We start from the raw sequence: 12,920 nt of genomic DNA on the forward strand, positions 1-12,920 counted from the left end.
CCATTTTCATCCAACAAATGGAAACCAAACATTGTTCAGGAGCTGAGATATGGCAGGAATCAAGACTGGTAAATAGACATTCAATCATGCCTATATTATCCTTACAAAAAAATAAATATATTAAATATAGATTATTATATATAATAAAATATATATTAAATATTTTATATATTACATATTTACATATAATATATTAAATATATTTGATATATTAAAATATATTTTAAGCACACACACACACACAGAGCAAAGAAGTGTACTCAACCCAATCTTGATTTCGGCTGGCATAGATAGCCAAGGTGAGCCCCCAACTCATGAAAGGAGCAGCAGCACAGGCAATTCCATTGGGGGCATACTGCTAATCAATCAGCTGGTACCATCTTGGTTCCAATAACTTTATCCAGTTGGCATAAGACTCCAGCCACTCACTAAGAAGTAAGAAAAAAAAAATTGATCCAGACAACCAAAAATGAGGGGCTTGACAAGAACTCTCCAGGCTCTCCACATGCTAGTGGGCTAAGGTTTAAAGCAGAGTTCTCACCCAGGTAAAGGAATTGGAGAACTAAACCAGAAACCCACACTGAACTGGGGTCATACAGACTAGGCCTGCTTGTTGACAGTTAAGAGAAGCACAGTGAAGCATAAGGAGATTGACTTTGAAATCGGACAGTCTTGCATTCACAGTCTGGCTCTTGAACCCACTGGCCATATGAGCTGAGCATGTGGAACCACCCTCTTACTGGAAAATGGGAAGCTCATGCTGACCTCGCAGGTTTTGTGTCAGGATTTTTAATGTTCATAAGGCAGCTAAGCAGACACAGAAGACAAATTATCAAATTTAAATTTTGTTTATAATACTAAATTATTAAAATAACAATATTAAACTAATAAAATCATTGGTTGGCAGTGGTGGTTCAGTAGGAAAGAAATACATGGGATTCACCCCCGGAAACCTACATACCAGGATTGTGAGGGAAAAACTCATTCCAGATACCACTCTCTGAAGTGTGCCTTCCTGGTCAGAGGCTGGGCAGCCTGAAATAGGTGAAGGGCTTCAGCGCCAATGACTACATGTGGCAAGAACATGTTCAGCCTAATGCCAGCCATGAGCCCATGGTATCCTTGGGTTGGATGGAGGAAAGGGAGCATTCTCTTGATTTAGCCCATGCCTTAGTGAACCAAGCAATATCTTTCACACCTGTTCTCTGTGTCTTTTGTCATTACCACCATCAATCAAGTTGAAGAGATGCTTCACTGCAATGGTGCTACCTAGCATCCCTGCAGAGTGTGCAAATAAATCATCTATTATTTGAAGAGTCAATATTATCAAAAACAGATTCAATGCTTTTAATAATAATATGATTAATATAATAAGCAGTGCATGTGATCATTTCATCTAGTTTTTCAGTGTAGATGCCAAAATCCTATTCTTTTTACAGAGGAAACACAGGCTGACTCAGATGGATGGGTAAGAGAAAGATCAGCGTAAACTTAGCATTACTAAGGAAAAAAAACCCCACTATTTTCCCTGCAGGGTTAAGAGTAGTGGGTGAGATCTCAGAAGTACATCAACTCTCCTACCCAATCCCACCAATGGTAACTCGAAGCAGATCGCTCCAGTCTGGTTCCATTTTCTTATTTGCCTACATCTAAGCCACTCTTTTCCTAACAGCCCCAGCCTACGAGCTCCAAATATTTCCCTTCTGCTTTCTTTCAAAGATGCATTGCAAAAGAAAAAAAAAAGGCCTACTCCTAAAGCTCCACACCCTCTGCCACCATGCTCTCATCTAGCCTCTAATCTTTTCCATTTCTAATCAATACTATGAAAGCTACATAGCATAAAACATCTGGACAAACAGTGAGAAGAGCCCAGTATCTAGATACATGATGTCATGTAAATGGCAGGTCCAGATGTCAACTTGAATTGTTTCTGTTTTTCTATAGGCTATGGTAGTTGTGTATACACACACTTATTATAGTACTCTAGCATTTCTAACTTTAAGTCAGTATTCTTAGGTACCTTCAGCATAAGATAATTTAAAGGAAAAGCAAGAGAATAAGAGGAGGGGGAAGTGTGCTACATAAAGCAAGAAACGGTCAGTGGGTTGATTTCTAATCTTGGGTTTGCTACTTGTTTGCATAATCCTGGACAACTCACTCAACCACTCTGTGTCTCAGTTTCCTGGTTTATTGAATAAGAGCTTGATGATCTCTGAAGTCCTTTAGCTTTAGAATCCACACGCCCCTAAATTTGCTAATCTCTGTGTCTGCTATGCTGCACTGAAGCCAATGATTTGACTCCAGTTTTTGGTACTAATTTTTTTTTCTTGCGTCGATGCTTCCAGAGTGCCCATGTGAGCAGGCAGCACACTGACTTTTTGTATTCACTCTTTACAAATCAGCCCTTTGATCTCTTGAGCTACTTTGCAGAAAACTAGAATAAGTGGTATTCTTAAATCTCAGACTCACTAATTACATTGCAAAGAAAGCCTATTACACACCTCAGCAGAGTGGCCAGAGACATATAACAGGAAACTTCGGTTGCAAAGAAAGGTCACCTAATTCATGACACGGCTGTTGAATCTTCTTCACTGAGTGGCCTTCCAACATTTTGGGCTCAGCCACCCAGTTACTCAGCCAACACTAGTAGAGGCAGGTATGACCCATCTCTTAACTCCCAGCAAGCGGGGACTGGAACTGCCCTGCCACCCTGGGTCTAGACCAGGTCTGGATACATTAAACCCAACCTGGCATATCCATGCAGACATCATATTTTAATTAAGAATTGATCCCTAACCCCAGAAGCTTTTTAAAAACTACCTCATCTCATGGCTGGGCGCAGTGGCTCACACCTGTAATCCCAACACTATGGGAGGCCAAGGCGGGCGGATCATGAGGTCAGGAAATCAAGACCATCCTGGCTAACACGGTGAAACCCCGTCTCTAATAAAAAATACAAAAAAAAAAGTTAGCCAGGCATGGTGGCGGGCGCCTGTAGTCCCAGCTACTCCGGAGGCTGAAGCAGGAGAATGGCGTGAACCCGGGAGGCGGAGCTTGCAGCAGTGAGCCGAGATCGCGCCACTGCACTCCATCCTGGGCGACAGAGCAAAGACTCAAAAAAACAAAACAAAACAAAACAAAAAAACCAGCTACCTCATCTCCCCAGCACTCAGCACTCTTCCTACCAACTTCTGACTTCTCTTTTAAAGAGCTATAGAATGTGCAGTCAAATAGGCCTGGGCTAGAATTCTGGGACTGCCAATTTCTAACTGTGGTGCTTTAAGTAAAAATCCTTTAACCCCTTTGAGCTTCTGTCTCCTCATATGCAGAATATGGATAATACCTTCCTCACCTGGGCAGCATAAGGGTGAAATGAGATGATGATGGAAAGGGACCGAGTACACAGCCCAGAGTACACCACAGTCAAGCCGCTGTTGTGGATGTTGTGGTCCATCAGCTCCCAGAGTGTTTATAGTTATGTATTTTTATAGTTATAGTAAAAGAAAATCTGTTGATTCAAGCTCATTCTTGTTGGTTAAAAAAAAAAAAAAAAAAAAAATCTGCTGAAGAAGACTGTATCCCAAATCCCAAAGGCAAGAATGCCGGCTCTTCTATGTTACCAGTGAACAGGGCCCGGGTGCCAATTCCATATAGAATAGTAAATAAATAAAAAGGACACTATGAAATTTCTGAAATGTACATGGTCACTGAGAAATGGGAATGCACCCTCTCTACAGTGACTTTGAAGCTACTCCTTGAGACCCTGGGAAGAGCATGAGCTTTGGGTCATGAAGACTCGAATTCTAGTCCCCTCACTTATTCCTTTTGTATCTTTGAGTAGAATTCTTAGCCGACCTGTACCTGGTTTTCTAATCTAAAAAGTGGTACAACACCTGACACATAGTAAATCCTCCAATTAGTAGGTGTCCTCCACCCTTCCTTTCCTAACTAACTGGGTTAAGAATGCAAGTAGCTCCTGTACACGTCAGATGGGCCATCTCTTCCTTCTACATGACTGAAATTCTATTTCCTCTCAGCTACTCCATTTGTAGTGTTATATTTCCATTTAAGCTGTAGAGAATTATTTTTTACTATATTAGAGGAGATCTGAGTCAGACTGCCTTGAGAGAGAACATATTGGAAACCTCACATAATCTTTGTGTCACATCAAGCAAGTAGCTCCTTATTGAATCTTTTGGAATTTCTGAAGGTAAGATTTCCTCTAGCTTAGCTTTCTGCAGTAAACATCCACCCTACAAGCGCTATCTCCATTAAACCAAAAGACCTTTGACATGTGTATTTTGTGAATTGGTCTTTATAAAAAGATATACCTCTTCCTCTTTGTTATCTCAAAATATGAGTTTATACAACATCTAAGACCCAAAACAATAAGGGATTTACATCAAAATAATCTCCATGGTCCCATCTATACTCAAGGATAAACCTGCCTTCTTCTTTAACAAGAAAAGTTAAATTATTTCTTTATAATTGTTCTATCATTCAGATGTACATTTTTTCAAACTGGTTCTCCTTCTATGTGACTGACATTTGGAAAACAGTCTTTGTGTAGCTGACTTTTAAAATTATGTGATGTAGGAAATATATAGATAAAATGCATATGTGTTTGTATTATATATAATATACATATGTGTATATATAATATATACACATATAGATAATGTAGCTATATAATATATGCATGTATATATACACACACGCATATTAGTATTATATATATAACCCTTTATGTGTGGTATCAGAACAACTATTTGGTTAAGAGCTATTTGAACTGATGTAATAAAGAAGGCAAATAGAATTTGAAAATAAGTGTAGTGGTTAATTGATGTGTTAACTTGGCTGGGCCATGGCGCTCAAATATTTGGTCAAACATTAATTGGGATATTTCTGTGAGAATGTCTATGGATGAGATAAACATTTAAATCAGTGGAATTTGAGTAAAGCAGATTGCCCTGCATAAGGTTGATGGGCCTCATCCAATCAGTGGAAGGCCTCAAGAGATCAAAAAGACTGACCTCCCTGAATGAAAAGGAATTCTGCAGGGGACTTTCAGAGGTAAACTACAGCATCAGCTCTTGCCTCCAGCCTGCAGGCTTTTGGACTTGCCAATGTCCATAATTAGATGAGACAATTTCTTAAAATCTCTTTATTTTACGTGTGATATATATATATATACATATATATATATATAAAACACACACACAATAGTATGTATGTGTGTGTGCGCATGTGTTGTCTCTTTATTTTACCCGTGTTTATACATATATATGTACACACACACACACTATTCTGTTTCTCTAGAGAACCCTGAGTAAACAGTAAGTAATCCTAAACATCCTGAGCTCCAAACTACTGTGAGGCTCCTACACTCTCAACCCACCTCTTGAAGAAAATGCTGTAATATTACATTTTTAAATAACCAGCTGTGGCTGGGTGTGGTGACTCATGCCTGTAATCCCAGCACTTTGGGAGGCCGAGGCAGGTGGATCACCTGAAGTCAGGAGTTCAAGACCAGCCTGGCCAACATGGTGAAGCCCCGTCTCTACTAAAAATATAAAAATTAGCTGGGCGTGATGACAGGTACCTGTAATCCCAGCTACTCGGGAGGCTGTGGAGGGAGAATCACTTGAACCCGGGAGGTGGAGGTTGCAGTGAGCCAAGATCACGCCACTGCACTCCAGCCTGGGCGACAGAGTGAGACTCCGTATCAAAAAACAGAAACAAAAACTGCACAACCTAATAATTTCCAGTGGTTAAAAGCACAGGCTTTAGAGCCAAAGATAGCTGAGGTCAAGTTCTGGCCCCCGACTGATGGCAGTTTGCTTCTATGGAAAGAGCCATAGAAACCAGGTAAGACAGGTATGCCCTGTGGGAGGCCGTCCCTCCACATATGGGTTTAGCCTAATATCTTCCCACTGAGAATAAGCAAATGGTGCTGGGTTTGGTGAGGGAGAAATTGTGATGATTAACAGAGAAAATTCAGGTTCAGAATTTACCACCACGCCTTGTGGCACCCAGTAAAGTTCTAACCAAGATGCCATCTTTATGAACAGGATTGTGGCTGAATTTCAAAGAATGAAAATTTTTCCTACCTTAAAAATGCATTGACCAAATTTATTTCCCTCTAAACATGATAGTGTCACCAGAATGAAAAAAGATGACCCAATTTATTAGAGGCCCCAAATCACTGACTGCTGCAAAGCACTGTGTTTGCTATGCAAAGACATCTAATTTTGCAAAATAAATACACCAGGCATAAAATTTTTGCTTTGCAAAAGAACATATTGCTTCTAGATGGTCTCAAGTTATCAAGATAATATTGATTGACATACAACCTGGACAGGCACATCTGTGGAGCACCTATTACCTGCTTCCCTCAATATACGTAGCTCCAACCAGTCTCAAACCAGTATGAATTCCACAGGTGAGGAAATTGAGGGACTTCCTTGACCTTCAGGTTTCTCGAAGCCTCCTCCTGGGATGAACTTCAGCAGGCTAGCATCCAATTATAGTCCTCTCTTTTCCTGAAAAAGATCCCACTTTTTCTGGAACTGCCTAAGATCTGCAAATAGAGACTGGAGAAGAAATGAAAATCCCCAACGTATTTTTTATTTACTTGTTTTTTATTTTATTTATTTATTTATTTTTGAGATGCAGTCTCACTCTGTCACCCAGGCTGCAGTGCAGTGGCGCGATCTCAGCTACTGCAACCTCTGCCTCCTGGGTTCAAGCGATTCTCCTGCCTCAGCCTTCCGAGTAGCCGCAGGTGCCTGCTACCACACTCCGCTAATTGTATTTTTAGTAGAGACGGGGTTTCGCCATGTTGGCCAGGCTGGTCTCAAGCCCCTGACCTCAGGTGATCCGCCTGCCTCAACCTCCCAAAATGTTAGGATTACAGGCGTGAGCCAACGTACCTGGCCCCCCAAAGTATTTTTTTTTTATCTGAAATGAGCAAGGACACTTGCATTTGCTTACATCAAGATCATTAGTCTTGGAATCAGAAGACCTGGGTTTGCCACCTGCCACTGTGTGATTCTGGATAAGTTACTGAACCTTCACCAGCCCCCGCTTACTTCCTTTGCTGGTAAAATGGACATCACACCCATCTCACACCTTATTTTGCAGTGAATTAATATAAAACAAAAAGAACTGTGAGGCAGCCAGAGGCAACCTGGATATCCCCTGCAGCTTCAACTTCTCCATTCTGTTTTGTTTCCTGGTCTGTATAATATAACTTTTTCTAACATGCTGTGCACCAAAGTAGTTCATTGAAAACACAGTAATTAGCATTCGAGATAAAATGGCACTGCTGGAATGTTAATTACTGCGGTGCAGATGTACCCTTAGATATCATACATAACGTTGTCAAGCCTTTATTTTTAAATTAAAGTGCAACAAACCATACCCTGGCTACACAGCTTTTTTTGATTAATACAAATTAATGTTATTTTGGTGTCTAGGGGAAGAGTGGGGAAAAGGGGGTGTTGCATCTCATTGTAAGAACACATAGGAAAATGATAGCAGTTATGGATTGCCCATAACTTTGTGCCCCCATTCAGGTCTCTCCATAATGGAGTGTGAGCTCCATGATGGCAGGGAGAGGGACTGGCTTTGTTCAAAGTCATACTGTCCCCAGCTCCTAGCACACTGTTAGGTGCATTGAATGTTTTGTTCTGAGTAAATGGCCAACTGAATGAATGAATGAAGACAGAGCCATGTATGCAGAAGGGGTCTGGAAGTGAGATCGAAGAACTAGAAGGCACATTGGTGTATTCCTGCTTCTGGTTTGGGGTTTGCTTCATGGCCTTCAATATGATCTTGCATTCTCCTCATGTCTAGCACCTTAAAATCCAAAATGAGAGGCAGTGAATCATCACAAGGCAGAAGTTACCTCCAGTTCTTCATTATGACATTTAGCAAGCAACATTATATTCCACCAGGCTCTGGGAATTGGGGAAGACATGGGGAAGAAAGATCAACGAGAATCCTTCAATATCACCTAGGCACCCATGCCATAATAGCCAAGAGTAAGGGAAGGAAGAGAATGAACATGTGTGACCATCACATATATTAGTTAATTATCACAACCTCGTGAGGGCAATTTTTACCAACTTTTTATTGTTGTAAAATACATATGACATACAATTTACCATCTTAACCATTTTAAGTGTACAATTCAATGGTGTTAAGTACATTCATATTGTTGTACAACCATCACCACCATCTGTTTCCAGAACTCTTTTTATTTTGCAAAACTGAAACTTTATACTCATTAAATACTAACTCTCTCTTCCTCCCTCCCTCAGTCCCTGGCAATCACGATTCTACTTTCTGTTTCTATGATTTTGGCTACTTTAGATATAGCATACAAGTGGAATCCATTTACATTTAAAGTAATTACTGATAAGAAGGGACTTTGTCATTTTGCTATTTGTTTCAATATGCCTTATAGCTTTTTTGTCTGCCATTTTCATGGAGGAAATTCTGTTATCTCTATGGTTAAGAAAACTGAAGCTTCAAGAAATTCAGTAAACTACCCCTGGTCGCAAGAGGCAGACTGAGAATCTTTTGACTCCAGGGCCCCTGATTTTTCCACCTACTTGTGCCAGTGTGTTTCCCAAGTACTGGGAAAATTCACACAAGCATAAAATGTAGTCAGTGCCTTGATTCAATGGGCAATAATTTTCTTGAGAACATTAGACAGACATAGATGAAAGGATTTCTAGAAGTGTTAGGAAGCCCAAGATACTTGCCCAATGGCACAAAGCATGCATGTCATAGGAACTTGGAGCAATGTTTTTTGTTGCCTTTTATACCACAGAATGTCACTAGATTGAATCCCATGGTTCTGTGCTTAATGTCATTTGAAGGGAATTACAGAGATCCAGCCCTGCTCTGTGGGATCTACTCCCCATAGCAGATGGATGCAGCAATACATAGTAAATGCTGTAATAATGTGTACACTATTTGACCTGGAATTTGCATAATGAAATATCTCTGGATTCGTGAAAAGATTTATCCATGAGGATGTTTATTACAGATTTTTTTTACAATAATGAAAAAGTGAAAGGGCTGTAAAGATTCAACAATCAGCTAAACATTTTTACAAGGAAATATGATGTAGATATTTCAAATTGATATTGCTAAAGAATAGTTAATGACATGGAAATATCTATATGTTAGAATAACATAAAAAGTCATATATAATATACATATATGCAAGTGAAAAGCCTATATTATATATTTATAATGCACATATATAAAAAGATCTCACTAAATTGTGGGTCTATAAGTATGAGTGTGAAAATTATATATATGCCAAAATATTAGTGGTGATTCCTGTTTAATTGTGAAATTGTGGTCGATTTGCTGTCCCATATCTTTCGAACCATATAATAATGCCTATGTATTATCTTAATAATTAGAAAAAATAGGTTATATTTAGAGATGGAAGTCACGTCTAACACAAATCTGTCTTGAGCTATTGTACTGAAAAGGAAGTTATGGGAAATGAAAAAGAAAAGTTCTGATTATCTCACACTAACTAAACATACATTTATTTGAGGCTGGAGAACAGGAGTGAAGTCATTGGCATGGATCATTTGGTTGCAAGGAATAGATAACTTGAGGTTTAAAAATGTATTGGTAAGGTGTAGAATATTAGAAAGTACAGTTCAGGCCTCTTGAAGGAACTAGAACGAAGAGACACAAAGATATCTGAAGCTAAGTAGTTATTCTCCCCATTCCCTCCCCCCTTCCCCCGTGTGTGGTCTCCTCTGTCAATGTTGGGACATCTGCCTCAGTCCTCTCTCTCTGATCGGACTTTCTCTGCTTAACAGTATGGTTGGGACTCAGGTGACCTTGCAGTTCAGGAACTCAACGGAGAGTTTCTGTTGATAGTTCCAGATTGCACAGGAGAAAGAAAATGACTGACTTAGTGTCTATCAGTTCCCTTTTGCTGCATAACAAAGCACCCCAAAATTTAGAGACTTAAATAATCATTTAGCTCCAAGCCTATGGGTCAGTGGACATTTCTGACCTGGGCCAGGCTAAGCTGATCTCAGCTGGGCCAGTCAGCTAGTGGATCAGCCACAGAGTAGCCATTCTAGACGGCCTCTCCTGGGATGGCTCTCCTCACTGTGGCCCCATCCTCTAGCAGGCTAGCCCAGGCTCATTTGCATGGTAGTTTCACGGCTCCACGAAGAAGTGAAGAAAACACGCATGCCCTCAAGGTCTACTCTCAGGACTAGCATGTTGTGTGCAGCACATGCTGTTGGCCAAAGTAAGTGACAAGGCCAGCCCAGACTCGACGTAGAGAAATAGCCTCTTATCTAGATGACAGCAGTTACAAAATTACATTGTTGGGAGCGTAGTTATAGGGAGGGGAAGAATTCTTGTCATTTTTGTAAACTGCACATAATCTCTAGGGGCCTAGGCTGACATGAGCTCCATGCAGTCGCTGCACCACATTGCCATTTCCATATAATGCCATTGGTCGATGTACCAGGGAAAGGTGAGTCTGGGGAATCCACTCCTTCAACCTGGAAGTGACACTTGTCATGACCCCTCCCAACCCATGGCCCCTATCAGTCACATGGGCTCCATTCTACAGTAAGGTGGCAGGAAACAAAATGAGTCACTGGAATATTTGGTGAGCATTATGGTCTCTGCCACAGTGAACAACTCAAGAGCTAATCGTTCACAACACCAGTGTCAGAAAGGTGGAAGAGGGGCAGGTAAAAGATAGTGCTATAGAGCATATATATGAAAACCACATCTAATGAAGGTTTCAGAAGGTACAGGAAGCCCTTCAGGAATCACTAGGGCTGAAGGCTTGGCCCAAAGTCAGTGAGTAAGCAGGAAGAAAATCCAAGTAGTTCAGCCTCCTGTAACCCAGAAACACTCCTTCCAGACTCATTCAAAGTCTCCCTAAGCTCTAGATCCTACTCCCAGAGCTAAGTCAACCCAAGAGAGTAAGAAAGTAGAGTTTCAGATGGGAATGAGCGTTCTAGAATCAATTGTTGTTGAGAAGTGCTAAGGTCACAGTCAGGAAAATGAAGCTGAACATCAAGTCCCAGCAAGAAAAGAAGGAAAAGGAATGCCAAGCAGTCATGTTAGCAGTTTGGAGGGGCTGGAGCAAGATGGAATCAGGAATAAGGAGTAAGTCTAGGAATCTATGAAATTGGAAGTTTGAGTGAATCCCTTTAGTTTAACACTTGAGGCCCACAAGCTATGAGGATTCTGTGCAATGTCTGGTTGCAGGGCAGGACACACCAGATAGGACGCTTGAGAATTCAGACCTAGGCTTTCCATCTCCCATGAGCATCTGCTTCTAGTCACTCATTTTCTCTTCCCTGTCTCATTTGGCCTTCTTAGTATCTCACCCCTTGCTAACTGCTTTCTCCAATTTCTCACAGCTGAGATTTAGAACTCTTGCAGTATCTTTCCATTCCAAATACTTATAGTAAGAAGGGCAAATTCATTTTTTATAAAATACAATGCACAAAATATTAGTCACAAATGATGAAAAGTCTCCTTCAAGTTCTTACCTCAAATTCCTAAGCCATCATGTGGTTTATGCCTCACAGAAATTACCATAGATCCCACATATACCCTCTGGGGCAGCTGCCACTCCCTACTCCACATGTGGATTTAGCCCATCTTCCCATCAAGAGGAAGTAAAAGGTGTTGATCCAAGCACCATGCTGGGTTTGGGGAGGCATAGAAGAAGGAGGGCCTTGCTTGACCTGTTGCTAATTGCCTTGCAGGTCAGTGGGACCATGTACAACACTGGAAGACACGTATCCCTTCGCCTGGACAAGGAGCACTTGGTCAACATATCTGGAGGGCCCATGACATACAGCCACCGGCTGGAGGAGATCCGACTACACTTTGGGAGTGAGGACAGCCAAGGGTCGGAGCACCTCCTCAATGGACAGGCCTTCTCTGGGGAGGTATGTTAGTCTGTCAAAGTACTAAGGTTAAATGTCAACTTATAAGATTGGGTGCCTGTTTATATCCAAGATGGGATAACATAACAAAGGGATTCGCTCTAATCTATGAAATGAGAAGGCCCATGCCTTCTTTCTCCATCTGTCTTTTGCAAATTGACATCGAAGTCAATAACAAGCTTCTAGTATTTTCCAGGGAAGGCTACAATGAAACTAGCTCTTTCCTTCTGAGACACTGTTGCAGCTCTCTTGAGACTCATGTCCAGTGATATTTCTAGAGCATTATTTCAACCCCAAATCCTCACCTTATATATATAATACATCTTTACTTACACCTATCTGGGCGATCAGCCTCTCACATGTCACATATGATAGCACAGATTCCATAACTTTTCTTTTGAATATAATGAGTCATATTTGCATAAAACTATAACATACTGTGAAATAAGTGTCAGGCAACTCAATAGTTTTCCTGAGTTTCTGCAAAATGGAAACGTCACTGTGTGCCACCATCAACCCAGACAGAACTCAGGCCACAGCAGAGAGCCCAACCACAGTTTCATTTATAGGACAAGAGCTACAGTTTAAACAGTTGTCATCTGTGGTGTGACACTTCACAAGTAGGGTGTAGGTCATTTGATCTGTTTTACCCCCATTATACTGGAGGGTGTTTATGAACTAGAGATCAGGGGTCCTTACATGCTAAATGCCCTGTAACTAGGTTTCTGCTCAAGAGTCCTCAATAACTGATGTTAGGAAGGCTTTGAAATTACAAAAATATGTATTGCATGTGGTCTTTTTATTTTTTTAAAGATCATGTATAAATCTGGCCTTATTTTTAGTGTGTTAAGGCCAAGCACTAAGAAACAGACCCGCAATCTTAATGAGTCCAGCAGCCAGATTTTAATGTGCATCCAAAATGTGTCACTAAGAGCCTGCCTAGGCACTCAG

The 12,920-nt window shown here is 40.8% G+C and overlaps 1 protein-coding gene across 1 annotated transcript in view; it reads left to right on the forward strand.

Annotated features, from left to right (window-relative positions):
- The window catches only part of CA10 (carbonic anhydrase 10), a 541,322-nt gene that overhangs the window by 411,877 nt on the left and 116,525 nt on the right, over window positions 1-12,920 (forward strand). Inside the window, exon 4 of the mRNA XM_031011537.3 lies at window positions 11,787-11,972. Within this exon, the coding sequence (XP_030867397.1) occupies window positions 11,787-11,972 (186 nt within the window). The remainder of the gene's footprint in view (window positions 1-11,786; window positions 11,973-12,920) is intronic.

Source organism: Gorilla gorilla, chromosome 4, assembly GCF_029281585.2.
Source record: "Gorilla gorilla gorilla isolate KB3781 chromosome 4, NHGRI_mGorGor1-v2.1_pri, whole genome shotgun sequence".
Classification (NCBI taxonomy): Eukaryota; Metazoa; Chordata; class Mammalia; order Primates; family Hominidae; genus Gorilla; species Gorilla gorilla.